General features: G+C 48.8%; 2 protein-coding genes across 26 annotated transcripts in view; one reads left to right on the forward strand and one right to left on the reverse strand.

Moving 5' to 3' along the window:
- The window catches only part of RALGPS1 (Ral GEF with PH domain and SH3 binding motif 1), a 286233-nt gene that overhangs the window by 132025 nt on the left and 128492 nt on the right, over positions 1–25716 (forward strand). For all 25 annotated transcript variants that reach the window (XM_059925655.1, XM_059925657.1, XM_059925635.1 and 22 more), the window contains one exon: positions 1983–2109. In XM_059925655.1, the coding sequence (XP_059781638.1) occupies positions 1983–2109 (127 nt within the window). The remainder of the gene's footprint in view (positions 1–1982; positions 2110–25716) is intronic.
- The window catches only part of ANGPTL2 (angiopoietin like 2), a 34012-nt gene continuing 29056 nt past the window's right edge, over positions 20761–25716 (reverse strand). Inside the window, exons 4-5 of the mRNA XM_059925632.1 lie at positions 24860–25130; positions 20761–22563 (exon numbers count right to left, since the gene is read on the reverse strand). Coding sequence (XP_059781615.1) covers positions 22364–22563; positions 24860–25130 — 471 coding nt within the window. The 3' untranslated portion in view covers positions 20761–22363. The remainder of the gene's footprint in view (positions 22564–24859; positions 25131–25716) is intronic.

The following is a 25716-nucleotide window of genomic DNA, read 5'->3' on the forward strand; positions in this document are numbered from 1 at the left end:
TAAATGTTTATTTCAAATGCCTCTCTCTATACAGCTTTCCTTGACGCTTCCCTCGCCCATAATTTACTTGTTTGTCTGGGTTCTTGGTCTCTATTTACTTACTTACCATGTTGCTATAATATACATTTTTGTCCTCTATTGAATCAAGTTCCCCAAGGATACTCTGACAAGTCACTTAATCCTTGTGATTATGAACCTGAAATAGTGGCAATAACCCTGGCTCCATTTTCGTCCCTGGGCTTTGTAAAGATCAGATGAGTTGTATGTTATGGCGCTTTACAAACAGCAAATGGGAGATGGCATGATTTCCTGTCCATTTGTTAATGTGATCAATAACAGCCTTGAATTAGCAAGCCAGTTACGCAGCCGTTATCCCTAGCATCTGGGTAGCATCCCCACCCTGATGCGTCCTGAATTTCTCAATGGAAAAAAAAACAAACCGGCTTGCTCTTTATTCTCCAACTTCTTCAGCACTGGGACCTTCCTTTCAGCTTTTTCTTTTGCCTCTCCTCTCTGAAGTCCTTAAGCTGTCATTGCTCAGCTAGGCTGCACCCCCTGTGCACTCCAGAGGCTGCACCCCCTGTGACTCCAGAGGCTGAGCATCAAGGAATTGGCCGATGCAACCTGAGTTCCCTGGTGCACCAGACATGGCCTCAGTTTGGAATTTGCAGACCTGGGTCCCAGGAACCCAAAGGGGCTATTTCAGTACAAAAGACGAGCTTCCCCTGGTGCTGGACAGTCACTGTTCTACTTCTCTCTGCTGTATGATGGAGCTACTGACCACTGGCCTATCTCAGTCTGACTGATGTGACAGGGCTGCTGGTCCTGGTCCTTGCACAGACCATGGGGTCTCAACACCACACTTGACCAAGGATGCTCCTGGCCTAGGGTCCACACCTCCATTTATACTCCTGGGCTCCGCCATGGATCTCAAATCCCAGAGGCACTGGCCCTGGAAGCTAAACTTGGGAGTTCCCAACATCAGCCACATGCTGTGCCAAAGCCAGCCCTCTCTGGCTGATCCTTCCCCAGATCCTCTTTTTCAAGCCTGCTCTCAGCGTAGACTCCTTTCCTCAAAGCCATTTTATTCAAGGAGACTTACTGCCATTTCCTGGCCCTGGGCCTTGAGTTGGGACATGCAGGATGACCACAGCATGAGTCCTTAGCATCAAGTCTGGAGAACCAGGATTCAGTTTCTATTTCTTTCTTCCAAGAAACCTCCTTATGAACACTGAGCCATCCCTTCCCTGGTGACCAGCTTTACATTCCAGAGATCTCAGTCATGAAGCCTCTTACTTCTCTAATCTCTGGGCTGTGGGTGCCTGCTCATCCTGTATTTGCATAACTAAATCACCCCTTAGATGACTGCATATGGAAAATAAGTTTGGCTTATTCTGAGTAGAACACCGTACCCAGTGTAAATATGACACAGCCATAGACCACAGGGAATCTGGGGGAGATAGCCCAGATTGGAGAGATGGCCTGGCTACGTGCACAGCACACGCAGGTGAAGCGTGTGAGATCTTCCGGGGCCTTCAGCAATGGCAGAGATGTTGAGCAGAGAGCAAGAAGCTCTCTGTGGACACAGGGAGAGAGACCTGATGTGACTGAAATAGCTCTGGGTGACCTTGAGCAATTTGCTCTACTCTCTGAGCTCCTTGCTGTTGTAGGGTCTATGCACCATGAAGGTGGGTGCTATGCAGGGGATTCTGGCATCACCTAGAACAAGGGACTAGGTAGCTTTGGAGGGTATCTTCCAAGTGTGAGACTCTATGAAAAACGACAAAGTCGGGGCTTTGGAAACACTCCATCTCTACATGAAACAGCCTCTTAAAATCCTTAGTTGTGCCCAGGATTCTGCACATCATAGACGTGCCATTTAGGACGTTTCCTTTTAGTTTTCATCTGCAGTTATCCTTTATCTTTTGCTTCTTCTGGTTTATTTCTCTTCTCTCTCATACTCTGTTTTTTTCTCACTCCAGCTGTTGAATCGAAAAGACAAGACCACCTTTGAGAAATTGGACTACCTGATGTCTAAAGAAGATAATTACAAGCGGACTCGGGAATATATCCGAAGCCTGAAGATGGTTCCCAGTATTCCCTATCTAGGTAGGAGTCTGAATTGGATTATAATTTTTTAAGAAATCTGCTCACTGCCAGATAAGATGTTTTTACAATTTCTAGTTGAGAAATTTCCATGAAGCAGCATGGGCCATGGATAAACAGGTGATTGGTTGGCTCCTTGGGTTAGAACAGGCTATTGATACTTCCTGAAGATGGGAATTTCCTGGTGAGGGTCTTGAAACAAGGGATATTCTGCTGCTAATACAAATGATCTGTGAATCCCAAGCCTCCCCAGCCTGCAGCTCAGAAGGGTCACAGGACTCTTACTGGTTTATCCACATCTTCTTGAACTGGGGGAACTCAGGCCCAAACCCCTCTCTTCTGGTTCTCTGGACATTATTAATATATTTTATAAGATTTGTTCCAACAGAATTATTATAATGATTATTGATTTTACTGATTCAAAAATAATACATGTTTATTGCAAGGAACTCGGAAGAGAAGAAAATTAGTATCATTTGCCGTCCCACCTAGAGATAATCACTATTTTGCTTCATATCTTTTCATTCATTTGGATGCATATAAAATCTGTATGTTTACTCTGTCGTGAACATTTAATGTTATTACCTGCATTTCTATACTATGACTCAGTCCCATCACATGGATTTGTCCAACTGGAATCTGCTCTCTAATATTGACGTTTGTCTATACATTTTTGCTATTAAAATTTTGCAGTGGACATCCCTGTTGCAAAAATCACCTATATAGTTATGATTATTGCCTTGTAATAAATTCCTGGAAGTGTGATTACTGGGTCAAAACTTTTGCAAAATTGTGTGCCTTTTCGTGTATACTTCAAAACATTCTCCATAGAGGTTGTAACAACTTAAATTTTCATTAGAAGGGGGAGAAATTGCCTATTTTCCCCATGTGCACAAATGCTGTGTATTTTCATGTGCTTTTTTTTCTTTTCCTTTCTTTTTTTTTTCCTTTGCCAGTTTGACGGGTGAAAAATATTTCTTGTGGTTTGGTTTTTCACAGTTATGGTAATTTTATGAAAATTTTCTGTCTCTTTATGATATAAAATAGTATTAAGAACAAGGGAAACTAAGGTTTTATGGAAGTGACTCCTAGTATTTTCAGATATCTAGTGTAAGTTTTTTGAGATACATTTTTGACAACTTTTAACTGTCCTCTATGAGCATTGTGTATTTAATTTTCTAATTCTTTTAAAGCTAATTTGGAAAACTTAATGTTAGTAGAAAATTGTTCATTTGACCCAAGTTTTTGAAATTATTAGCATGAAGTTTTTCTTCACTTAATTTTTTTGAACATAGGGTTTTATATAATCACTTATAAATTTTAACCTCCTGTGTATGTATGGTTATATTTGCTTTGCATTCCTAACAGTTTGCATTTTTGTTTTCTCTTTCTTTTTTAAATTTGCTTTGCCAGAGGTATGTCTGTTGGTCTTTCCAAAGAATTAGACTTCGTATTTGTTTATCAGTCACAGTCCTGCTTTCTAATTTACTATATTCCATTAGTCTAGGATGTGCTTTTTTTCTCCACATTTTTAAATCTCTCAAATTGGGATGCATCTTTCAATTGATGCTAACAAAGTATTGTGACATTGTTTAATTGGCAGCAGTTTTTCTTAGTGATATATAAAATTATGGTGCATCCTAAATTTATAATAGATGACATCCTAAATTTGACGAAATATGGAATTTACGCTTTTGTCTTTTATAATTCATTTCTTCTGCTTTCCTTAAGTTGTTTTGTTATTGTAAACAAATTATTGGCTTATTTGTATATATATTATTCTTTCTACTTTAATTTGGAAAACAGTTAAGGGTATATATTTCCATCTAATTGTTGCTTTTGTTGTATCCTACATGTTTTAATGTATAGTGTATTCAGTGATATCTTTAAATGTTCTGTAATTATAGTTTCAATTTTTCTTTTATCTAAGTGTATTTAAGGTAGTGGTTTTTTTTAATTTTCAAGGGCTTGAGGTTTTTTTTTTTGGTTTTTTTCAAATGGCTTTATTGAGTTATAATTCATGTATCATCCATTTAAAGTGTACAGTCAGTGGTTTTTAGTATATTCACAAAGTTGTACGACCATAAGTGCATCAATTTTAGAACTTTTTAATCACCCCAACGAGAAACCCCATACCCATTCATAGTCACTCCTTTTCCTTCTAGCCACCTGCCTTCCACCCCCTCACCCTCAGCCCTAGATGAACTGCTAACCTACTTTCTTTTTTTTTTTTTTTAAACACTTTTATTATTTATTTATTTATTTATTTATTGGCTGTGTTGGGTCTTCGTTTCTGTGCGAGGGCTTTCTCTAGTTGTGGCAAGCGGGGGCCACTCTCTTCATCGCGGTGCGCGGGTCTCTCACTATCGCGGCCTCTCTTGTTGCGGAGCACAGGCTCCAGTCGCGCAGGCTCAGTAGTTGTGGCTCACGGGCCTAGTTGCTCCGCGGCATGTGGGATCTTCCCAGACCAGGGCTCGAACTCGTGTGCCCTGCATTGGCAGGCAGATTCTCAACCACTGTGCCACCAGGGAAGCCCTAACCTACTTTCTGTCTTCATAGATTTGCTTATTTGCGACATTTCATATGAATTGAATTGTACAATGTGGTCTTTTATGACTGGCTTCTTTCCCTGAGCATCATGTTTTCAAGGTTCATTCCTGTTAGAGCATGATCAGTATTTCATTCTTCCTTATTGCCAAATAATATTCCATTGAATGGATGTACCACATTTTATTTATCTATCATCATTTGATGGATATGTGAGTTGTTTCACTTTTTGGATAACACTATTTTAGCTCACTATTTCACTATTATGCATGACAGCTATGAAGGGCTTTGGTTTTTAAAAATGGTCTTCTCTCTAATTTTTTTTTAACATTGTTTTAGAATATATGACACATATGCTTTCTAGGTTTTTAAAAATGTTTGATATTTATCTTGTGGTTTAATATAACATCAGTTGGTGTAAATATTTCATGGGTGCTGGAAAAGATATAATCTCTCAAGTTACTCTTAAAATTACAACATTCAAATTTTTCATTTTTGACAACCTGGTCTATCAAGGACAGATATATGTCTTAGAGTCCCCTTGCATTTCTAACAGTTTCTGCCTTACATTATTTAGTATACAGTTGGCCCTCCATATCCCTAGGTTCTGCATTCATGGATTCAGCCAACTCTCGACTGAAAATATTCGGGAAAAAAAATCCACAAAGTTCCAAAAAGCAAAGCTTGAACTTGCCAGGTGCTGACAACTATTTATATAGCATTTAATCGTATTAGGTATTATAAGTAACCCAGAGATGATTTAAAGTGTAGGGGAGGGTGTGTGTAGGTTATATGCAAATACTATGCCATTTTACATAAGGGACTTGAGCATCCCTGGATTTTGGTATCTGCAGGGGTACTGGGGCCAGTCCCACATGGATACCAATGAATGACTATATAGAAGTTTATAACAGTTGCAGATTCGTTATGAAGTGTGTCCCATACAGAACGATCTTGATTCCATTTATTATTTGCTTTTATTTCGTTAGTGTTAATTCTTTGAAATCTGATTTATTTTTCCTTTGCATCCATTTTATAAATTTTTGACTATATTTTGCATTTTAATATTTTAAGTTGTTTTGTCTTAAGTGTGATCCTTAAAACCTGTATTTAGTTGGGCCCAATATGAGAGATCTTGCCTTTTAGTAGGAGAGTAAAAGTCTTTCCCATTTGTTTAGACTGAAGCCATGTTATTGAATTATCATTCTTTTTTCATGCTTCCTTATCCTTTCCTTGTTCTCGTCTTACCGCTTGCTGTAAACTACAGTGCCTTTCCACTCAGGTCTGCAGATGGAGGGCATGTTGGTGTGCGCAGCTCCCAAGCCCATTCCCACCTTGCCTGAGGCTAATCAATCGGAGGATGGGTCAATGGCATTAGGGTGCAGCCCACTGGTTCAACTAGCAGAGGTGCTCCAGGATCATTAAGGATGGCCTCTTCTCTCTCATAAAATGATCACAAGAGCTGCTGTTGATTGTCTCCTTTCTCTGTGCCCAGCACCTTCCTAGGTATTTTAATGCACCATCTCAATGAACGCTCACAAAATGGCCCGGTGAATAAGCAGGTGCTGAGAGGTTGCCCCGGGTCACATAACTGGAGAGTGGCAGAGCCAGGCCTTGGCCCAGTGGTGTGGCTATAAGCCCTAAGCTCTTAACACTGCCCTCTCCTGACACCCTACCTCCACTGTTCAGGTCATTATTTTCCTACTCCTCCCTTTCAGTTGCCACCTGTATGTCCTCTGCCATTTATGACTTGTGGGTGGCCTCCATCGGGCGCTATGTGAAGTGGGATGAATTGTCTTGGCTCTTTCTTGTGACACTCTGTTCTTGGACCACAAACCAGTGCTGTCTTGGGTTTCTGAGAGATTGGTCAGTGGGCCTCAGCCAAGGGCTGACTCAACGAATACCATCTCCCCTTGCTGACCTGTGTCCCTTCTCATCAGACCAAGCGTATGCTCCCAGACCCCTCCCCTTAGGATGAGTCCCCTGTTCAGGCCTCTGGCCAGATGCCCCTCGTGCATGACCATGATGGCTCTCATCAGGCCGCAGGATAGGTCCACACTTGCAGCGGACATGTAGTCCATGCCAGGGCCCCTTGCCGCTGAGTTTCTGGACAGATGCCCCCTCCTTGTCCTTGATCACCTCATCTCAGCTGCCTCTTCCTGGCAGGTACTTCCCAGGAGATTCCGTGCGGGCCTCTGTTCTCCTGTAAGACCCTCCTTGTCCCTGAGTGAGCCCAGCTCCACTGCCTGCTCCTATCCCTTCCCCGCTACGAGGATTTCCCTCCCACCTTGAGCCAATCGGACTGCATTTCTCATCCTTGCATCAGAATGACTCCTGCAATGTACAAGTCAGACTAAAAGAACAGGAGGCGACTCCAATGTGCTCTCTGTCCTCAGGACGGTGTGTGAGGGTTTACCATGGCGGGGGTGGGGGGGCACGGTTTCATGAAAAAGAATGAAGAAAGATCCCATTCTGAGGCTCAGCGGGGCCATCCGTCCTGAGGGCAGCTGAGGCCTCCCTGCACCTCTGATTGCCATGGACAGACCCTGCCCAAATCCAGGTTGTGGTTTTGGTACTGGATTCCTCTTGAAAACCCAACTTGTCCTGGGGATGGATTTGTTTATCAAAAGAGGAAGAGTTACATAATTCCTGGAAAGTACAATATAGGAAAAAATGTCTGAAACCATTTCTTTTTCCCCTGGCAACGTCCTCACTGTAGGTGTTTCCTTGGGGGAGAGGGAGTTATTCTCTGGGAGGGACTTGAGGTCAGTCCTTGATATTTCCAGCTGCTTCGTTCGTTTAGTTCCTGCTTGAGACTTTGAACGCTGCTTCAGTGGTTATTTGCCTCTAATAGCAAGTATAGGTTTTACTTTTGTAACGATTCTTTTAAACCTCTGTGGAAGGTTCTACACTAACTAGTTTCCTGGGACTATTCACACATGTGTCTCTTGCTCCATGTAAAGATACCCTCATGTAGTACTGGCACGTTATTAACCATGTGGGTGTGTATTCCAACTCCTTCCAATGCAAATTTTAGAGCCAGTTGGCTGCACTTTGGTGCACTGTTTCTCGTGAAGCATAATTTAAAAAACACTGAGGGAAAAACTTACTACAGTTCAAAAATAAGACTCTCTTTGTCTCAAAAAGTTTATTCCCATTTACTTCAAAGTGCAAAAATAGTGGTGGGAAATAGTCAGGTCAGTTATTTGCAGCTTAATTTTATCTGATAGCTACTCCTTGTAAATACCCAGTTCAGGTCAAAGTGATAACAAAAGCAAGCAATGAGCTGTGAAGCGTGGCTACAGCATTTATTTCGAAGTAGCTTTATTGATTTAGAAGGGTGTTTGGTTTTCAGAACCTATAGTTCCCTCCAGGAAATAGCTAAATAAAATTATGAATGTAATAGATTTTAAAAGGTTTAGAGCCTGATTCTAAAAGTAACTATAGGCAGTGTGGAAAACTGTGATCTCTCAAGGAACAAAAACTAGGCATTCTGACAGTTCTGAATAGTTAGAGAACATTTAGATTCCTGGTAAATTTACCCAGACTTCTAATATGTGAAGTAAATTTCTAGAAGCTAAGCTATTCCTTCAAACAGACAAACCCTTCCATTTTTAAAAAGCAAGGCTTTATTTTCAAATATGGACTCTGAAGTTTAAAATAAAGGCAAGTTGTTTCCAAATTCTGAGTATAAAATTAACAGACTTAAACCGGGGGATATCTAAAAGGACTTTCAAAAAGAAGTGGTCATTGGTCAAAAAGCGTTTTTGCTGATGCCACAAAGCCCCCAGAACAGCTGGGAGTGAGGGGCTCACACTCTGAGCCTGAGGGTCTCACACGCCAGGCCCTCTGCAAGGTGGGTGTGTTCTCACCCGGGCATCAGACTTCAGTTCTGCTCTGGTGGCGCTCACAGCCCAGATCTGATCACTGGCAGTGAACTAGAAACCAAAGTGAGCCGAGCACTGTGGAGGGAAAGGCAAAGGAGTGAATAAAGGGGGAACCATACCAGGCTGGGGGACCAGCAAGAGTTTTCTGGAGGGAAGCCCTAAAAGATGAATAAGCTGGATGAAGAGGTGGCATGTGAGCATCCCAGACAAAGACAGCGGCTTGTGCAAGAGCCCTGAAGTGGAGAAAAACATGTTTGCTGGGAAAACTGCCTGGAGAGTAGAGAATGAGGGCGAGGGTGTCGTGAGAAGCAGCTGGAGTGGGGGGGAGGGGTGAGGTTGCTTAGGGCCTGGACACTGGGAGTGGGGGGCTCAGGCTCCGGCCTCCACGAGCAGTAGGGGACCAGGAGGGTTTTGAACAAGGGCATGGTTGGCTTGGGTTTGCCTTGAACACGGGTCTCCTGGACAACAGCAGGTGCCCGGCTTGGGGGAGGTCAGGCTGGAGGAGGGAAAACCAGGCAGGGGACCACGCAGAAGCCTGTGGTGCATCACCGTATTTCAGAAACTGCTGAGGGGGTGGGGGAGGGGAAGGGGAAGCCCTTTTGAAAACAGTTCATTTTAGAGCAAAGCCTTGGAAAGACCTAAAACAGTTATCAGTGAGCATGCCCCTCATACCGGATTGGAGACACATGCATCTCCCCGTGCCTGGGCTTTGAGAATGAAGGATGTGCGTATTTGAGCAGAGATGAAAGGGCACGGACACGTGCTCTCTTGATCTCCCTCCAGAAGGCAGGAGGGCTTGAACTGATGGATGCCGGCAGATCTTCTGCTTCCCAGAACTGAATCAGAGTGGCTGTTGCCCCTTTGGTGGGGGCCTGTACCACCCCAGGACCAAAGTCCGATGGCTCCCAAGTTAGGGTTACCACAGTGTTATCCACCTGTCCCCAAGTTTGCCAGCATTAAGGCTAATCCTTTCCTTTAACTCCCAACTGAAAAAATTCCATTCCACATGCAGGAAATCCAGCCTTTTTTCCCTTCAGTTCCCCATCCCACGTGTTCCCAAGAATCCCCAAGGAATACTCATTTGTTCCACAGATCCATCTTGGTCGTTCCTGGTGCCTCAGCCAGCTGCCTGGCCACAAACCCTGATCCCTCCCTCCAGTCATCTCCTGCTTTCCTACCCAGTCTCTCCAGCTGGACCTGTGTGGAGCCAGCCTCCTCCTTCCTCTTTTTTTAAAATAAATTTATTTATTTATTTATTTATGGCTGCGTTGGGTCTTCGTTGCTGCACACGGGCTTTCTCTAGATGCAGTGAGCAGGGGCTACTCTTCGTTGCAGTGTGCAGGCTTCTCATTGCGGTGGCTTCTCTTGTTGCGGAGCATGGGCTCTAGGCGTGTGGGCTTCAGTAGTCATGGCACGTGGGCTCAGTAGTCATGGCACGTGGGCTCAGTAGTTGTGGCTTGTGGGCTCTAGAGCACAGGCTCAGTAGTTGTGGTGCACGGGCTTAGTTGCTCCGCGGCATGTGGGATCTTCCCGGACCAGGGCTCGAACCCGCGTCCCCTGCATTAGCAGTCAGACTCTCAACCACTGCGCCACCAGGGAAGCCCCAGCAGGCGGATTCTTAACCACTGCGCCACCTGGGAAGCCCCAGGCTCCTCCTTCCTTAGCCAGGGAAGCACAGCTCGGGGATGGCTAAGGGGATGTCAGTGCCACAAAGAAAAGCTTAAGCCTGCGTTCTGGAATGCCTACTTCTGGAGCCCAGAGCCGTGCCTTTCTCCTCCTTGCCCGATGGCCACGTGCTACAGGGCGCAACCAGCCCAGGAGAGCCTTTGATCAAGTTTCTCCTTCTCCAGATAGAGGCATCCAGCCCCCTCTGGGGCCCAGCAAGCAGGGAAAAGCTATCTTCTGACGCATCTCAAATCAACAGAATAATCACAAAGACACAACCCATCCCAAATGAAGGAAACTTTTTCCATTATTTTTTCTGGTCATCAGCTGCATATGGTTTTAAATCTCTCCCTTCCAGAGAGAATTTTGCCTTTACTTTTGCAATCTCAGGATTTGTTACCTTAAAATCCACATTTCTCTGGGACTTCACAGTCTTGCTCAATTTTTACAGAAAGCCAAAGGATGTTATTAAAATCCCCATTTTGTGAATGAAAAAACCCTACAATTTCACTTATGACTTACCACCGTCGTACACCAGGCAGACACCAAGTTTAACTCAAGACCTCCTGCTCATGGTTGGGGTTCCACCCTGCCTTAACTTATGCATCCTCCGTTTAACATCTATCTCCATGGAGAGAAGCAGCATGGGAGGAAAACACGCTGGGGGAGAGGTTTCTTTCCTTCAGGCTTTGCTGCCCAGAGCTGAGCAGCTGGTCACATTCGTCCCTTCTGGGGCACAGGCAGGACCTGCAGTCGGCCTTTCTCTGGGTCGAGCAGTTTTGTCTGAACCCCGGAAAGGAGGTGAGAGCACAAGCCCATTTTGTGCAAGTGAAGGTGTGTTTCCATAGCAGGAATCTGTGGAGTCATCAGACGACTGCTCCTCTTTGACCTTTAGTCTTTGGACTTCTAATTAGAAGCTGACAATGATAAAAACGACCAGCGCTCACATTTACTTCTTCCACCACACGACAGGCCCCGCACCGAGCGCTTTACACTCATGATCTCATTTAATCCTCCCAACGCTCCTTCCTCTGAGGAAGGCACTATTTTTAACTTACGTCACAGTTGCAGAAGCTAAATAAGAGTTGTTAAAAGTTTCACCACTTACTACTGCCACATTCTAGTGCTGAGACCCCAGACCCCCACCACTAACCTCAGAATATGCCATATGTTCCTGCTAACAGGCCTTTACCCTCTGGGGAAACCAGACAGTGGGCTGAAGAGAGGAATGTCTCCAGGGCCCTTCTGTGTGGTACAGGGGCTCAAGGTGGGAGAAGGAGGGCCTTCCCAGGGTCAGCCAGCCCTAAAGAAGAGAAGGGTTAGGGATGGAGGAAAGGCTAGAGTTTCTCCAGCCTCAGGAATAAGGCGGGGCCATTGGGACGTCTCTTTTGGAAAGAGGACGATGGCCCTGAGAATCTGAAAGATTTCACGTGGTAGATAGCTTCTAAGACGGCCCCCGATGACCCCTTGTATAGTCCCTTCCCCTGGAGCACGGGCAGAACATACTGACTTGCTTCTAACAAATCCTATATGACAGAAATAATGGGATGTCACTCCGGGATTCGATTGTAAAAAGACTGCTTCTCTGTTGGGTGTTGCTGTCGTCTTACTCTTTCTTGGCTCACGCGTCCTGGGGGAATCCAGCAGCCGTGTGTTTGGCTGTGCTCTGGCGAGGCCTGTGTGGTGAGGGTGTGAGGCCTGCCGATAGCCACGTGAGTGAGCTTGGAAGCAGATTCTGCCTGAGTGGAGCCTTCAGAGGAGGCCGCAGCCCCTCCATGACTGTCGTCCCATGAGACACCTTAAGCCAGCGATGCCCAGCTAAAACACACCCAAACTTCTGACCCACGGAACTGCAAGATGGCAAATGTTTATTGTTGTGAGGTGCTAAATTTGGAGGTAAGTTCTCACACAGCAATGGATAACTAGTGCATTGCACCAACTTTATCACTACCCCACATTTGTTACTTTGTTGCCCCATCTGTATTGGAACAAAATCAGCTGTAAAACTCAACACACAAAAGACTGTCAGGTTCTGGATGTTAAAAATAGTATTGAAATACATTAAGTTTACTCATTCACTCATTCATCCATTGCACACATATTTTATATGAACCCACCATGGGAAAATAAAAGGTGCCAAAGAAGCAGAGGGTAAATCACTGTCCTCAAGGTGCCTACAGACTTGCTGCAGGAGACTACGGCAGGCACCAAGATGGAATCAGGAGCAGGTTACAGTTGGGGCTAGAGAGAGACAGACAGACAGACAGGCAGACAGAGGTGAGTTCTACCTAGACAAATCAGGAAATTCCCAACCACCCCACATAGCAACCTACGCAATGGTGGGACAAGTGTCCAATTCCTGTGTCTATTTGGGGTTTGCTTTATTGACGGAAATCCAGAGCTGTGACCTGCTCCCTTGTGGAGGTAGGGCCAACATAGAAAAAGGACATAAGTGCTGTTGACAATATCCAGACAGAGCAGATGCCTCAGGCTAAACTCCAGGCTCTAGAGAGCAGACTGTAGGGAGGAAAGGACTCCTTTTTCTCTCCCTCTCTGGTCTTCAGTCTCTAGGGCCTGGGCTTCTACTGGTAGAGATGGAGGTATGTACCCCTGGCAATGGGTGCTGAGCTGATGTCTAGAACGAGGGACTAATCTAGGGGCCAAAAGGGAGGAATTACTTCCTACCTGCCCTTGACTATTTACAGAGAGGACTCTATGAACCCATAAATCCAGGACAAGCCATTGATGACAAGAGTCCTCAGATGTGTGTTATTTTCTGTTTACTTCTCAGAGACAATATGTCAGAGTAGTTGAGAGCAAGAGCCCTGGAGGCAAACTGCGTTCTTTCAGATCCTGACTCCGCTGCTAATGAGCTGAGTCCTCTTGGAAATGTTACTTCATTATCTTTAAAATGGGAATAATCATAGGATCTACCTCATGGGGTTGCTGTGAAGAGCAAATAAATTATTCCATGTAATGAACTCCAGATAATACCCTGTATGGAGTAATTATTTGCTGTACAATATTTATCATTATAAAACCTCCTTAATTAAAAAAAAAGACTGTCAGATTGATCTCTGGGGCAGCAGGAAGTGCTGGGTCCCAAAATTAGAAGCTAATTTTGAGGGAAGGAAATCCTCTAGGGCAGAGGGGGCGGTTGCCACGTGGAGAGGTGATGAATTCTGGCAGGTAGGTCTGTGAGGAAGGAAGGTGCCTGGGGACAAGCTGATTAGAGCCTGAAAGGTCCCAGGAAGTTACCCTCAGAAAGGCCTAGAGTGTAAGTCGTCCAGGGCTTTAGGGGCCCAGGAGTGCCTGTTCAAGGGGGGGGGGGGGGGAGGGGCGGGCAAGATCTCTGCTTCCTGTGGCCAGAAAGGCTGTGCCCAGCAGTGCCATTCAACTCCCATTCATCTTTTAAAAACTCTTAAAATGACAAAAGTAACACATTGTTTGTTGTAAAACTCACACTAGAAAGTCTATAAAGTAGAAAGTGAAAATCCCCTTCCTCCCCTCCTACTTCGCAGAGGCAGCCAGTGTTGGCAGGTGGGGTGTGTCCTTCCAGGCACTTGAATCCACACGGAGAAGTATCTGTGCACCTGGGGGTGTGCGAAGAGTCTTGTGCTTTTTAACCAAAATGGGAACCTTTGGGTAGACAGTTTGTTTTGCACCTTACTTTTTGTTCCACTCGAAGTGTGGTGGGTACTGTTCAGTGGCAGCAGGAACAGAACTCCTTCATTCTTCCAAGTGGCTCCATGGCACCCGTGGCCACGTGGCGCTTTGTTGGACGGGGCCTGGATGTACGTTGATTTGTTTAGCCCCACTTGATAAATGCTTAGGTTGTTTCTACTTTTTCCCTTGGACGGGTGGTGCAGTGGAGAACACCTTTTTACTTGTGTCTTTACTCACCTGCCAGAGTATTTCTGAAACACCAGGAGCTGGAAGTGGAATTGCTGGGCAGAGGTGACGTGCGACTTTCGTTTTGGTCACTGCTGCTGGGGGGCCCGCTTCCTGGGTTACAGTTCCACTCCCACTCACGCATGCCAGCCTGCCTGCCTTCTCTGCTCTCACCAGCGCTAGCCATTACCAACCAGTTTCTTATAATGAAAGGACAGGTGAAAGATGGCCTCTGGTTTTAATACACATTTCTCTACCCACTAGTTCTTTGTGCTCTTGGCAAAGAAGCTGCTTTCTACTTCAAGCCCGTGCTCCCTGGGGCTGGGCTAGTCAGCCAGGCCTTCAGGGCTCCCACCCAGCTGCTCAGCTGCCCCTGCTTCCTGTGTCTGCATCCTGAATGTCTGTCCTTAATTCCTCCTCCCCACGTCCCCAGCACAGCCCTGCACTGCCCTGGCTGTTGGGTTCCCGTGGAGAGGAGCCGATGCCCCGCACACTCGCCTCGGGCTAGGTCAGCTTTCTGCGCTCCAGGGAGGCTGTGTGCTTCCTCTAATTCTTTCCTGTCTTCGAGATGACTAGGGCATGGGCCTCTGTCATCACACTGCTCCAGAAGGCAATTCTAATCCCATTCCCTGTCTGTTAGCTACCCTTGTGGTTTCTGGGCCACTCCCAGCTCTGCTAAGTAAGGGTCAGGGCGAATGTGGCCTGTCCACCCTTGCCTAGGGAGCTGTCCTCCTAATGTGAGATGTCCCTCAGCTTTAGGAGGGTACATGTACTGCAGCAGCGGGAAGGAAGCACCCCTGACCAGCCCATGGAGACGGATTTATCATGACCATCAGCGAGCAGAGGGGAGGTGCTGCGTGTGGAAGGGCTTTGGGAAGGCTGCACAGCTGGGAGGGATTATCTGTGTCTGCGTTCCCATGTTTGGGTGAGCTGACCCAGGATACCCCAGGTCGGGAGTGTCCCAGTGATTGTAGGTACCAAGGCATGTGTCCACAAGGTGTGGAATCCAGGCTAGGGCTGGTTCAGTTCTGACTGCGGGATCTGAGAGAGACTAGCCAAGCAAGCCCCTGTCCTGAAGACATGGAGATGGGAGATAAGCCAACACAACAGGGACCCAGTTACCAGATAGTGCAGACCAAGGCTTGGACGAGATAGAATTGGTACATGAGGTGACAGCCAGGCCAGCCACAAACAGGACACTCCTAGTGCCAAAGGGCGGCGCTTAGTCTGTAGACTGTCCTCCAAGAGGAAGGGAGAAAGGCAGGGCCCAGCCACTTTAGCCCTGCAAAGGATTGTGAGCCCCAAGAAGCTGAGAGATATTCTCCATCACTGCCCCCTATTATTCTGTGCCCTCAGCTCTGAGATAAATTGGGCAAACAGCCCTGGACTGACTTCCTGACACCTGGGGACCTACTGTCCATCCAGCTGCGTCTGCACAGGTAGGCTGGCTGGCCAGCTCACACGCCCACTTCTGTGGGCAGCAGGCTCCACGCTGCATGATTCTCAGACGTACTAGGAAGTGATGATGGGGTGAGAGAGGAGCTTAGTCATTTCATTTCCTCGTTGGGGACAGTGATCTAATCCTGCAGAGGCAGGAGCTCAGGAGTCAGACAGACTCGAGCTCAAATCCTGAGCATCTCAGGCTGCATGTTCTTGGGCAAGTCACGTACAACTCTGAGCCTCAATTTCTGTTACGTCGAAGGGAGGGTAATTGTAGAACCCACCTCACAGGGTGATTGTGAGAGTTTAAAGAGACACACATGGTGCCTGGCACATGGACAGCGCCTATAGATTGTGGGTGGTATGAGTGTTACCCAAAGCAAATACTGCCTGGAAGAGCCCAGCAGTGGGGAACTTGTTGCCTCCTATATCTACAAAAACTATTGAGAAACTCGGCGTATCCAGGAAGGGCAGTAAGAGCCCCCTCTGAGCCTGGGAGGGCAGGAGTCAGCAGGGGAGGGGCTGGGGAATAGGACATGATCTAACGAGTAATGGGACAGAATCCATCTAGTTGGCAAAATACGGTCTCCAGAGAGGATGCGGACCAACAACAGCTGGAGTATAGTCCAGACACCTTTTTGGATATAGAGCCAGCCTTGACCCCTCCTCCACTGGGACCCTGGGAACTTCCGCCACGCCTTCCACAGCCTTGAGCTCCAGCAGCCGCGTTCCTTCCACCAGCTCTGCTCGGAGCCCCGTCGATAGCAGTGAGGTGGACACCCAACCCGAGCGGGCCAGTCAGGTCCTCTGGCTGGGAGTTGGCTGAGAGGAGAGGGGCTTCAGGTCTTTGCTGGCACTCAGACCGGGAGGACATGTGAGCTCAGAAATTCCATGCTGGGAAAAGCTGATCCATGCACGAGACACAGAGAGAGACCCTGCAGACAAGGGAAGGGGAAGGGGAAAGGACAGAGAGAGACCCTGCAGGCAAGGGAAAGGGAAGGGGAAAGGACAGAGAGAGACCCTGCAGGCAAGGGAAGGGGAAGGGGAAAGGACAGAGAGAGACCCTGCAGGCAAGGGAAAGGGAAGGGGAAAGGACAGAGAGAGACCCTGCAGGCAAGGGAAGGGGAAGGGGAAAGGACAGAGAGAGACCCTGCAGGCAAGGGAAAGGGAAGGGGAAAGGACAGAGAGAGACCCTGCAGGCAAGGGAAAGGGAAAGGACAGAGAGAGACCCTGCAGGCAAGGGAAAGGGAAAGGGAAAGGACAGAGAGAGACCCTGCAGGCAAGGGAAAGGGAAAGGGAAAGGACAGAGAGAGACCCTGCAGGCAAGGGAAAGGGAAAGGGAAAGGACAGAGAGAGACCCTGCAGGCAAGGGAAAGGGAAGGGGAAAGGACAGAGAGACACCCTGCAGGCAAGGGAAAGGGAAGGGGAAAGGACAGAGAGAGACCCTGCAGGCAAGGGAAAGGGAAGGGGAAAGGACAGAGAGAGACCCTGCAGGCAAGGGAAAGGGAAGGGGAAAGGACAGAGAGAGAGACCCTGCAGGCAAGGGAAAGGGAAAGGACAGAGAGAGACCCTGCAGGCAAGGGAAAGGGAAGGGGAAAGAACAGAGAGAGACCCTGCAGGCAAGGGAAAGGGAAAGGGAAAGGACAGAGAGAGACCCTGCAGGCAAGGGAAAGGGAAAGGGAAGGGGAAAGGACAGAGAGAGAGGCTGAGAGAGCGGATTCCTGGCCTCTTGAAGGCTTTCCAGGCAGTTTCTGGTTCCTGGTCCTTGTGAGGCCCAGCTGTGTCCCTGCTCATGGACTCCGGGAGACACCTCATGTCCTTATGTAACCAGCTTATTAAATGAGCTGGACCCAATCAGGTGTAAGAAGAAACCAACTTTATTTTTCCGCAGTGTCCTTTCCAGCCTACTCTGTGGATTAGTTCTTTTCCCAGTCGATGCTGAGAACTTAGCGGGGCCCGAAGTCTCTCTGCTGTTAACAGTCACGTCACTCCAGACCATCCAGTGTAGGGGTCAGAAGTCTGGACTCCTACAGCCGGTCCTGCTGGAGGCCTGGGGTGGGGGAGGGCACACGCTCAAGTGTCTCCACCAGACCCCGCAGTCCTATTGCCTCCCTCCTGCTCCACTGAGCTTTGTGGCCCTTGGGGTTGGAACAGACGAGACAGACAAGGGAGAGGCAAGGGCCTCTCTGATGTGGCCTGTTCAGCCAGAACCCAGAGCTGGCACCCTTGGGTATGCCAGCTGCCCAAAGCACCCACGCTCTGTCTTTTCCCTTCTTCCTGTCTTTTCTCCCTCTTTGTTGCTGCTGCTTCAGAATTTCCCTTCGGGGCACCTCTGACTCAGCTCCCTTCATGGGGCAGTGCTTCTCCTCTCGCTGACCACTTATGGCCCTTCCTTGGCTCCTGGGCCTCCTGCACCAGCCCCTCCTCACCATCCAGGCTGCCCTCTGGTTCCTGGGAACTGTGTCCTTGCCTCCCCGCCCGCATCGGTGGGCTCGCCCTTTGCTCCCAGCGCAGTACCAGCTGCCTACTGCTCTCCACCTCTGGCCTGCAGACGTGAGGTGTGAGTCAGATGGCAGTGCTTATACTCACCCAGGCCACGCTCTTGGAATGGTCCCTGGAAGCGCCTCTCACTGATTGAAGGAGGGGGGAGCATATCATGGGGACGACTCATCCCCCCACCCCGGGATACTTTTTCTGCGCCTCTTACACAGGCCACAGGTGGGCAGTCAGCTAATGCTGCAGAGCCAGTTTGGGGCCACCCCCTTGCAAGGAGGGTCTTGCACCTTTTGCTCCAGAATGTGGGAGCTCTTGGCAGCTGTGATTTTGTCCTTAGCCTTTTGAGACGCGGAAAAAACCGAGGCTGAAAAAGTGCCTGTTTTATATTTTGTTACGTTTAAAATGTTCCTTTTTTGTTTAATCCAGTTCTCTAGCTTTCCCTTACTATAACTGAGAGTTTTTACCAGACTGTACGAAGCAGATGAGGTGCTCTTGGGAGATCGGGGGAACCCCTTGAGCTCCCAAAGAGCACCTGCGGAGTATGAGCATCATGGATTCCCGTCCCCAGTGTTTGCAGTAGTTCAAGGGTTTCTCTTTCAATCTGGATCGAATTGGCAAGGTTCGGGGGAGGGGGCCCTGTTCAGTGTCACTTGCTTGGGGAACATCTCTGTCTTCCTGCCGTGTTCTGCACACGAGCCCAGCAGGTGGGTGCCCTCTGCTGATCAAGGGGTCACTGACTTCCTTCTGGGTCTGCAGAGGCACTCACCATGGAGACCTTAGTAACAGTAGGACCCCTATGACTGTAGGCCTTAGAAGTCCCCGGGTGGGATGGGCGAGGAGGAGGCGTGTTGATGTTTGCTGGTTGTGCCGAGTGCTGTTTGCCGGCAGGGGAGCGACTCCCTGGGCACCAGGCGTGGTGCCTGAGCACAGCCCTCTCGTCTCCCTGTTCTCTTCTTTGATGCTGTTGGTTTGGTAAACTTGCTCCCCTTCCTCCATTTTACTTCAGAGAGAGTGGGTTCCACATCTCTGATGGGCTTATGCCTCCCTCTCCTTCCACATAGCCGGGGTATGATTTGACCAAGACCTAGGTTTGGGTATCGGGGTGTGTGGGGTTGGGGAACCAGTGGCGTCAGGCCCTGCTTTTGTTTGGTTCCCAACTAGTTTAGTAAAGGGTTGCTCCCCCTTGTCCAGTGTGGCTTTCCAGAGCTCTCTGCTTTGGGGTTTGGACATAAGACCAGTGACTGGTAAGGTTGGGCCTGTTTTCCTTTGCTGTCAATCCTTGCGTCCCACACACCCGACTGCAGGTATGGGAGTGGGTGGGTGTGGTCTGGGCCAAGGTTGAGGACACCTAGTAGTGTCCAGATTCCACTGTGACCCCCAACACTGACTAGGCATTTGGGAGAAGGGAGCTGAGAACTCTTAGTGCCTGACACCCAGAACCTTCTGGACTAACTCCTGCAGGGGCATTTTACCAGCAGTCTGTCTGTGAGCCTCACTTTCTCCCCTTCTGTGAAGTGAGGGGAACAGTCCCTCCTACACAGGCTGCCGTGAGGTCACGTAAGAAGACACAAGTCCAATTCCAAGCACGTAGTAGGCTTCAGTAAACATCAGTCTCTCCACAGTACGACTTTGCTAGAAAAGGCTCTCATATGGCAGCATTACTTTGTCATTAAGAAGAGAGATTGGTGAGTCCAAAGGTTTAAGTACATTTTAAATTTTGATATATACATTGCCAAACTGCTCTTCAAAAATATTGAATGTTTTTACTTCCATCCAGAGTACATATTTCTCCATTCCCTTGTCAATGTGGAGATTGACATTTTTTCGTCTTTCCCAGTCTGCTAGGCACCATGTGATGGTTTATGCTTGATTTAAAGTACAACTCTGGTGATTACTGAGGTTGGCCTCTTTTCTTGTTTACTGGCCGTTTGTGAGTCTTCTAACGTGTTTGTGTGCTTTACCAAGTTTTCTATAACAGTGTTTGTATCTTCTTAATTTGAAAGAGTTCTTGGTGTAGCATGAATATTAATCGTATACTTTTCTCATGTTTAATATTTGCCTTTCAATCTCAGTCATGTTTTATTTTGTTTTGTTTTTCAGAGGGCAAAAAATTCGGGACTTTCTTTAGTCCTATCCCTTCGTCTTTTCCTTTATGGTTTTGGGGTTTCTCATCAGGCCCAGAGACGCCTTCTCTACCGACAGATTTGTTTTACAGGAAGGTGGTTCTGGCAGCTAGTGTGGAAGTCGGACTGGGACGAGGGAGGTGGAGGCACAGGGTTCCTTGGTCTGGTGGGAAGCCTGTTGCTGTGGTCGAGGGGAGAGGGGAGGAGGGCCTACACCAAGGCAGAGAAGAGGCCTTGCATGGAGGGGTGGGTCGACCTTGGCCAGGGGGAGGGAGGAGTCCTTGCTTCTCACCCGAGCAATTGAGTAGATGGTACCATTTGGTGAAATGAGACCAGACCTGGGGAAAGGTGCTTCAGGTGTTGACTGCACTGCTTGTGTCTGGCAGAGACATCCAGGACGCAGCTAGACGTAAAGAGGTGGGGCTCCAGGAAGCCATCTTGGCCTGAGGTACTGTCGTGGGACTCCTCAGGGCAGAGCTGGAAACCAGGGATAGGGAAAGTGTGATTTAATTGATTTCCATGGATGAATCTTCCTGGTTTTACTCAGAGGCTCTGATATCGGAGGTCCCAGGAAGGCATTCTAAAACAATAACGCACAGTGTAGATACATCCAAATAGCACTGATGGCTTTTATTGCAGATGTGTCATTACAAGGATAATCTGAGAATATATTAAAAAAAAAAAAGTCCCTTTTATATACACAAAACATGCTACATGGAACACTTTGTGAGACTGCTGAGGTAATAGGCACACAGCCAGATGCGGACAGTACCGAACGTTCCAACATCTCGCCCACCCCGACCCACGTGCCCTCTAGGAGGGTCTCATCTTCTTGTTCATCCCTTGCTCCCTGCTTGGCAGGAGTCCCGGTAGTACCGAGCCTGATGCTCCGTGGCTAAACAGGACTAAGAAAGCCGCTGCACTCTGATGCGCTGACCCAGGGCTCCGTGGCCCCTGGTTATTCAGTAACTCACGACAAGTGGCTAGTTCTCATTTTCGTGGCGCTTGATCTCTGGGGAAGTGTAGTTTGGAGACGAGATGTGGACACTAGTCAGCCTGAGAGCATGGGACCTTTGGTATGTAGCCATTTGGGGTCCCCAATGATTGGATGATGACTTCTCTTCAATCGAATATCTGCTGGCAAGGTAGGTTATTATTTCTGTGAAGGTTAAAATGACAGGTAGGCTAAACTGTGACTGGAAAATACGAGACTGCAAATACCATTATCCTTGTGGCCAAGAGTTAGCTTTTGGGCCTGACTTTCCCTTTCCTGACCACGTGGAGTCCATGCTTTCCTACTCAGAGGCTAAGGAATCTTGCCTGGAAAGAAAGCACAGGGGGACAGAAAAGGTGAGGAGTAAGTAGGCAAGGAATAGAGAAGAGCAGAAAAGGTGCCTGGAACACAAGTGGCCGGGGACTGGAGCACGGAAGGCACTTAATTGAATGGCATTGAATGCATGGATAGGTGGGTGGATGGGTGGGTGGTGAAAAGTCCTGAGAATGAGGAGAAGTATAGAAATAAAGAGGGACGGGGATTTTGAAATTGGGTTAGGTGCCAAGGGGGATCTTAAGCAAGGAAGTTGAGAACCCCTATGTGAGAGAATAGTACTGTAGACAGTCCTGGAAGAATCCAGGCCTGTGGACACCAAGGATTGTTCTTTGAATGAGAGCTACACAGTCTGTGATCTGCCCTTAGACTCAAGTAATACAACATGAATGAAATGCTCTTCTCCTAAGAGCAGAGCTGTTGGTAACAGCCTCAGCATCTGAGAATTGAATATACTTGTATTTAGGTATATAAGGCAAACCTATATATGTATCTAGATATACGCCACGTGTATATATCTAAATGCATATATACATGGTATACACATAAGTGCACAAGGTCGGCTCACACACGTGTATATTACGAAGGTGTTTTGCAGTTGTGTTTTTATTGCTGGGGCTTAAGTTATTTAAGGAAAGACTTGTCTGCTGTCCTGTCCTGTCTGGAAACACGAGGGGCTGTCCGATGTGGAGAAGAGTAGTAGCAACAGAGAATACCGCTTCGATTCAGTTGTATCATCTGCCGCAGTGACTTGGGAAATCAGAGTCCAGCGTCGCAGTCCTCCCAGTCCCGAGGTGAGCTGGAAGGCGGCGCTCTCTGTGCTGGGCCAGCACAGCCGGGCAGGCTCCCGGCGGCCACGAGGGCTCAGGAGGGGGGCCAGCCTAGTGGAAGGTGTTGGGGTTCGGCCGGATCATCATCACCACCTTCTTGAGCGAGTAGGAGCCTCCTCGGAACTCAGCCCAGTAGACTCCGTCCTGGTAGCGGCTCCGGTAGTGGCCCCCGCGGTACCAGACCCCGTTGAGGTTGGAGTGGGCACAGGCATTATACCACCAGCCGCCCTTCTGGTAGTGGGCACAGTTGCCTGCAGGAGAGAAAGAGCGAGAAGGTCTCAGGGAGGAGGTTCTACCCGTGTCCACCGTCTGCTCGGGGGGCTTCTGAGGGACCCCCTGTGGAGGCATTTGGACCAAGGGTGCCTGAGAGGGGACGGGGCCTCAGACCTGCCTGCTGACTAACGAGCTCTGTGATCTTGGGCAGGCAACTTAGCCTCGTTGAGCCACTGAATTCTCATGGTAAAATAAGGATGAGTGCTCTGCCCCCGCACAGCACGGGACCCGTGTGGGAACCGAAGGAGGCCACAGATTAGCCCAGGGCTCACTGCAGAGCAAGCACCAGGGAGCAAAACAGAAATGACCTGAGGTGGGCGGGTAGAGGGCCAGTTTTTCTTAGGAATGTTTTTTAAGAGCTGAAACTATTAGATCAAGAGTCTTTATAGAATGACAAAGGAAGTGTTTAAGATGAAATGTTCCTCTATTCCTCCCAAGCCTGTATTCCAGCCAAAAACAATTTTTTTTTTTTCACAAAAGCAAGATATTTTCATAAAGTTTCTGGCACTATCATATCATGCTGGATTTTGCTGCCAAGGACAAGCAGTTCGGAACAACAGTAAAAGTGTGGGCAAGGTACAAGCGGGCGTGCAGGGGCATCGCCCTTCCCAGGACGGGGGGGGGGAAGACATTGTCAGACCCAGGGAGAGACCCCACTCAGGGGAAGGGCTGCCCAGTCAAGTTTGTGGGTTTGGGGGCCCGATGGGGCGGGCAGCTCTGCTCCAGGAGAGGCCTTGGGGCGAGGTGAGGAGGGAGCAGGCCGGCTGAGGCAGAAAGCCGAGAGGAGGCTCAGCCCCAGGCACCCCCCAGAACCCCAGCAGCCCAGGTTTTCCCAGAGTTTTTCTCTGGCTCCTCTGGGCCATGACCCGCGGCCACGAGGTCCAAGCGGCAGCATCGGATTTGGAGGGCAGAACCCTCGGCACGCCACAGCCAGCCTCCCGTCAGCCAGTGGACGGCCCTCCTGAGCTTGCCCCGCATGCCTCCAGGGACAGGGAGCTCACTGCCTCACATCCTCCGACCCTGCTGCTGGACAGGCCTGACAGTTGGGGTCGCAGAAGAGTCTGCTCCCTGCTCCCCATAATGGCCCTCAAGAAATGCTCTAACCAGCCTCTCTGTCCCCAGAGTCTGACAGTTCTGATGAGGGTCATCTTCCTGCCCTGCTCTTCCGGAAGCCTCGGCAGCCCCGGCCTCAGATGGCACGCTGCCTCCTCGGGGCCCTTGCGGCAGGGTCAGTTCTGCACCAGGGAGTAGGTAGAGGTGTTGGTGTTTCCCCCAGTGTGGTGAGAACAGTCTGCTGCTGTAGGGACCTGGAGTAGGGATCCCTCCTCAGGATGTAGGCAGCCGGGCTTGCCAATGAAGTGCAGGTGGTTCCTGGGACAGTCGTCAAAGGGGAGGCTGTGGCCTTTAGACTGGGACCTATAGGGGAGCTGGGGCAGGAGGGGGCTGGGTTTGCCCATGAGAACAGCCTTGGCCTGGAGGTGGGCTTGGCTCCTCAGGGACCAACCAGCGAGGGCCCAGGGGCCCTCATCTCAAGGAACTGAGGTGTGGAGCCTTGAGATGAATGTCGGGGGTTGATGTCTGGACTCAGGGTTGGACTGTGTGTGTTTCTTACAATTTTTTGCTTTTTCCCTTGTTTTTTTGTTTAATAAAGACCTGGACTTGAGGCATGTGATCTTGGACAGGTCGTTTCATCTCTCCTACCTGGTTTCCTCTCATAGCTTCCCATAGCACTGCCTTGACAGTACACACTAGAGACTGCACCCACTCAGAGCCTGACTCCGCCAAGTCCCAGACGAAGCACTTCAGGCACATTCTCCCTTCTCACCACCCCGCTACGTAGGTATGTTCTTATTTCCAGATGTGGAAACGGGCCCAGAGAGATTGAACAGCGTGCCCAAGGGCACAGGCATGTAGGAGGTGGGGCAGCGTTGTTAGCCAGGGTGTAACATGGGGACATGTCGCCGTGACACCCAGTGCCTCAGGCAGGGAGTGATGCAGTGCACAGCCCAGTACAATGTCCAGCTTGGCCCAGAGTGGCCCTCGGATATGTAATTTGTGTACCTCTTTACCTTCCCCTTTTTGTAAATGCCATGCTGACCCAGCCTTGCGAAGGGGATCTGTGGGCAGAGGACAAAGGAGTGGGCCTTCAGGGGATGGGAACGGGGTTGGGCAGCTGGGCCCTGGGATCTTCCCGTTCTCGGGCCTGGGAGTCAGAGGCTCGGCTTTGACCTCTTTCCCCTGCCCTGCACCTGGGTGTGACGCCACTGGTCCTACCTGTGTAGACATCATGGTCTCTGTCCAGGGTGGTGAACTGCTTGCCATTGTGCCAGGTAAAGGAGTCACCAGCGTTGCCATGGTAGCGCCCCAGCCGCAGCTTATAATACTCGCTCTCAGGCTCCAGGCGGAAGCTGGCATATTCTGCAAAGACCTTGCGGCCAGACCAGTCTTCCATGGTCACCAGCAGTTTGTAGTTGCCTTGGTTCGTCAGCCAGTAAATGTTCTCCAGGCCCAGCCAGTACTCGCCGTCGATGTTCCCAAACCCTTGCTGGGGAAAACGTGGGCAAGCATTAGTGAGGAGTATGTAGTGCGCTCAGCCAGCAGGGCCCGGCTGTCAGCTGCTCAGCGCCAGACAGAGAGACCTGGAAACAGGCAGAGCAGAAGGCAGGCCTGCATTTAATTCCCCACTCCCCCACCTGGCTGTCACTTGATGAGTCACTTTGCCCATCTGAGCCTCAGTCATGCAACACTCAAGACTATTTAGAGAGTGCCTGTTTCATGCTAGGCATCGTGTGAATGTGGGAGACGCTATGTTACCTTCCCTGCAGGGTTGCTATAAGGACACACGTAATATGGTAAATTAAGAGCCTAGCACACAGTAGGCATGCAACATGAGTTCCTGGGACAATTCCCTTACCTTCTCTGAGCTTCTGTTCCCTTCTCTGGGAAGGGGCTGTGTGTGAGGGTCCCATGTAAACTAATGCACATGTGTGAGCTGTGACAAAGGCATGCCACATCCACCTGGGCACCCTCCTAGGTCTAGAATCCAGTGGATTTGTTATAGTTTTTCCAAGTATTTTTGGGTGTCATCAGCCGAGTGGTGGCCACTTGAAGTCTTGAAAAATAGGTGGATT

The sequence above is a fragment of the Balaenoptera ricei genome, chromosome 6, assembly GCF_028023285.1.
Source record: "Balaenoptera ricei isolate mBalRic1 chromosome 6, mBalRic1.hap2, whole genome shotgun sequence".
NCBI classification, from domain to species: Eukaryota; Metazoa; Chordata; class Mammalia; order Artiodactyla; family Balaenopteridae; genus Balaenoptera; species Balaenoptera ricei.